Source organism: Trachymyrmex septentrionalis, unplaced genomic scaffold (genome assembly GCF_001594115.1).
Source record: "Trachymyrmex septentrionalis isolate Tsep2-gDNA-1 unplaced genomic scaffold, Tsep1.0 scaffold13, whole genome shotgun sequence".
In the NCBI taxonomy this organism is placed as follows: Eukaryota; Metazoa; Arthropoda; class Insecta; order Hymenoptera; family Formicidae; genus Trachymyrmex; species Trachymyrmex septentrionalis.
In genome coordinates, this window is record NW_017304438.1 from 6,778,553 (window position 1) to 6,782,624 (window position 4,072).

Below are 4,072 nucleotides of genomic sequence, written 5' to 3' on the forward strand. Positions count from 1 at the left end.
ATCAAAACGCCCGGGAGAATCACGATTTCGTCGAAATTTCCCCTGTCAAATTGAGAAACCCTGGGGCAAACGAGTTCTCTCTCGTGGAGACGAGCCACGAGTTAGCGCCTCTTGCACCTGCAGACGTGCATCCGGCTCTGGCCGGTTACCACCACCGCCTTCACCGTCGCCGTTGCACTCTGCCGCCACGGACGGTTGTAGTACGACGCGGCACACTATGCGTGGCGGCTCGAGTGATCCGTAGAGGGGGCGAAGATCCGGCGGTGGGGGTAGCAAAAGGCGCGATGAGATCACAGGCTCAGTTGCCGTGCGACTGTCGAGAGACGCACTGGCGGTGTCGACGGGCTCGCGCGATAGTTTCCCCAGTTTGAAGCCTTCGCGCTCAGCTGGTTGTACAGCGGGGTTTCCCCTCGTTTTCCATCAAAGGAAGCCTCGCGAGAGGAAACTCGATTGGTTCGCTTCGCCGCCGGACAGTGACTCGTAGTAGAAGAGGAGGGAAAAAAAAAAAAAAAAAAAGAAAAAAAAAGCGAGAGAAAATAGTTTCGCTCAGACAGAACCATCTTCGGTAAGGGGACGAAGAGGACGGAAGGAGGAGGAGGAGAGCGGGAGAAGAGGAAGAGGATGAGAATCCCGATTTAAATCTCCGACCGCAGAAAGCCATTAATACCGTCAGGTGCACGCGGTCCACGCATACGTACACGGCGGTATCACGTAACACACGGACACACATCCACCCGCCCTATGCGGGAATGGAGTCTCATCCCCGTGCGCGCAGTTGAGCGATGATCGCGCGCGAATCGGTCGCGAGGAGCGCGTCGCCGTGTCTTTCGCCCGATGCATCGTCGGACTGCAACACTGGCGTAAGACCGCCGCTCGCGTCACCGGCGTGTACCCGCTCGTGGACGACGGATAGTTCCGGACGGTAGCGACCGACGTTTCGGGAGAGGAAAGGATTAAGTGGAGAACTCGACGTGGGTGGAAGAAATGATGCGGGGTGCGCGACCTCCGTGCTCGCCTCCGTCGTCGTCGGTGCGACATTTACGCGGTGAATGTCACTCGAATGTGCGTGTGTGCAGTGTCGCGAGCCTCTGAGGAGGAGAAGACAGCGTGATAAAAAAAAAATATATATATATATATATATGTACGTGATACATTATTGACAGGTGCGTTTTGTTGCTTGATGATCGCCGCTGCTTCAATTTGATCGGCGTTGTGCTTTTCGGAGTAGAATAACGGAAGGATCTCGGTGGACGTGCGAACGAACGAAGAGAACGCAGGAGAAACACAGTGTGAAATTACTATCCGACGCGTGTGAAGTTACTCCGTGAAAACTCCGCCTCTCCAGGTAGCCATGGATAGAAAGCCGAGGATCATCAGCCACCGCACGCAGATCGCGATAATGAACCTATTGCTGCTCTGCACCGGTGAGTATCCGCTGCGGAGCGAGGTCTTCTTAACGAACGCGGACACTGTGATTAAAAACTGATTCCAAAACGCGGGATGGCAGTTAATTAATGAACGATTCAGGCATCGCGAGCTCCTCGGGTTCGGGTGAGTTTGGTCGGTCGGTCGGTCGGTCGGCGCCGCTTCCCATATAAATATCGGATAAATTGATGATTCTGCGGCGCGGCGCAACACGTTTGCGGGACGAGAGGTGGTGTCGAGGAATGAAACCGGATTCGTATAGATTGCGTGGGCTGCGGATTGTACATGCCGCGGTGTGCATCGAGACAACGTTGGGTTCTTTGTTGCATCGAGATACTCGGAGTCTGACATTTGTCTCTCTCAGGTTACTTGAAACGAAATGTTATCATTTTTAGCTAGGTCTGGATAGACGACACGATTTCTTCGGCTTTCATTCGTTATTCGATATGTAAGTGCATGGAAAGGAACTGCTGGAGTATTTAAAGATTTAGCTTAACGCAAGTCTGAAAATAATTTTGTTGGAATATCAAAATAATTGTATAGGAAACTCACACACACACACACACACACACACATAGACGAGCATGATGGACAATATTGCGAAAAGTTTTAACATTCTAGTAAACAGCTTGAACGTTCTACATAATTATTTTGATAGTCCAACGAAATTGTTTTCGAAATTGTTTTTGTCTAGCTACGTTTTTAAACGTTTCAGCAAAATCGCGCGCGGGAATGTAATGAAGACCGTATTAAAGAGCTCGAGTAAGGATATATCGATAGAGATGGAGGAGGGGATAATTAAAACACAGACCTATAAACTACGCTGATGTCATGATTCTTTCTGCGAAAATTATACAGACGATAGACGAGAATTTTCCTCGTCGCTGTTGAAACAAAAGTAGTACCGACTTTCGTCTTGCAAAATCGATGGAGACGAAAGCGAACGGTGTGGATCGCGCGGTAGGAAATAGACTGGATATAAAAATTATGAGCGAAGGAGTTGCGAAGTAGCACCGAGTATATCTTCTAATCGTTAACCAAGCGGACTGTATGGAAGAAATCTGGACTATAACCACATCGGATCGATTAGGAAACGTACGGCGCGACAGAAATATCGTCAAGAACACAAAAGGATGCTTTTTGCGAAGTTTTCGCTACTTCTTGCCTTTCTGGACGTCGCCGGGATATAGACGTTTAGATTGTAAGATCGACGTAAAATCGACGCTGCGGAAACGTGCTGCCGGAGGCGACTTTCAGAGATAATCTAGATCGCCTGCCGCACAAGCAACCTCATTCCAGCCGAATTGACGATCAAAGAGAGATTCTCGTCTCGACTGCTCTCAACGAATTCTCAAATATCTCGGCCGTGTTATAAAAGTAGATGGAAAAATTCGTAATCCAAGGACGAGTCGCGGGTATGCAGTCACGCTGTTGGCCTCCAGCAGCAGTAAGTAGTTTCATGGAAGACTGCCTCGGAAACGCGCTATCAAGCAGCATCAGCCTGACCGCGACTGAGTCTCCGTCAAGAATGATGTGGCTGTGAATAGTAATAATTTATCCGCAACAACGTAAAGTCGGAGCTTGAATCGACATATACAGCCTTGGCGAAAAGTATTAGGCATTTTATTAACCATTATTTAACGTTTTAGCTGAAAAGTAATTTTTAGATTTCGCTGTGGATTATCCTTTGTTTCAACCTTTAAAGCTGGCTATATCTTTATCTTTAATCTTTATTGCAACGTAAGTACATGCAGTAAATGGCAGGGCACCAGCAAGACTGCTGTTACAAAGCCAGCCAGTAGATAACAATATAGTATTTAAACGAATAAAACAGGTAGGAAAAAAACAATCTTGAGCGCCACATATCACATAATATATGAGACAGGTACATCATTGACATCATGTGTATAATGTTGCTAATCAACAAAAAACAAGGTAGAAAAAAATTCCGTATATAAGTTAAAAAATATACAGTGGTTGCCCAATAAGTTTCTCCAGTCAACGTATAATTTTACAATTATATTTATCAATTTGTTTTTCTGTTTACATTATAAGTAATACATTTTATTAGAATATATTAAAAGTACTTTGTAGTCTTTGACTATATTCTAATATTTACAAAAGTAAAGATTCTTTATCTAATCTAAGCAATATCTACAATAAAATTACTCATTGACCGGAAACTTTTGGCAGCCACTGTAGATAACTTTTGGCCAAGGCTGTGTGATAGACTTACTACCCATCATGAAAACGCATCATCAAAGAAAATTCTTTTGACGTCGGAAGATATCTTTTTGCATTGTATAAGACGCCTTTTATAATGCCTATCGACTTTCCTCGCTATTTTTATTTCCTTTCTGGTTCATCTTACTTTCGTAAAAATGAAAAGCTGTGTACACTTTTGACAGGATTAAATGTCCTCGGTTGATAAATCTTCGAAACATTACCTTTAACCCACGTCTTCATCGATATTATATAGCGATGCAAAATCGCGTGTTAATATTGCATCAACGTTCTTAACTCTCGGTCATGTATCTTCCCTCCTTTGGGATCTCTAAGCTGCTTTCTCTCACAGCCAGTTTCACTTTATTCATACTCGAGCATATAAAAACCGCAATATATATATATATATATATATATTGTATGT

The 4,072-nt window shown here is 45.0% G+C and overlaps 1 protein-coding gene across 1 annotated transcript in view; it reads left to right on the forward strand.

The window, feature by feature from the left end:
- Positions 1-229: 229 nt before the first annotated feature.
- LOC108756894 (hemicentin-1) overlaps positions 230-4,072 on the forward strand; it is a 31,796-nt gene continuing 27,953 nt past the window's right edge. The window contains exon 1 of the mRNA XM_018501046.1: positions 230-1,424. Within this exon, the coding sequence (XP_018356548.1) occupies positions 1,352-1,424 (73 nt within the window). The 5' untranslated portion in view covers positions 230-1,351. The remainder of the gene's footprint in view (positions 1,425-4,072) is intronic.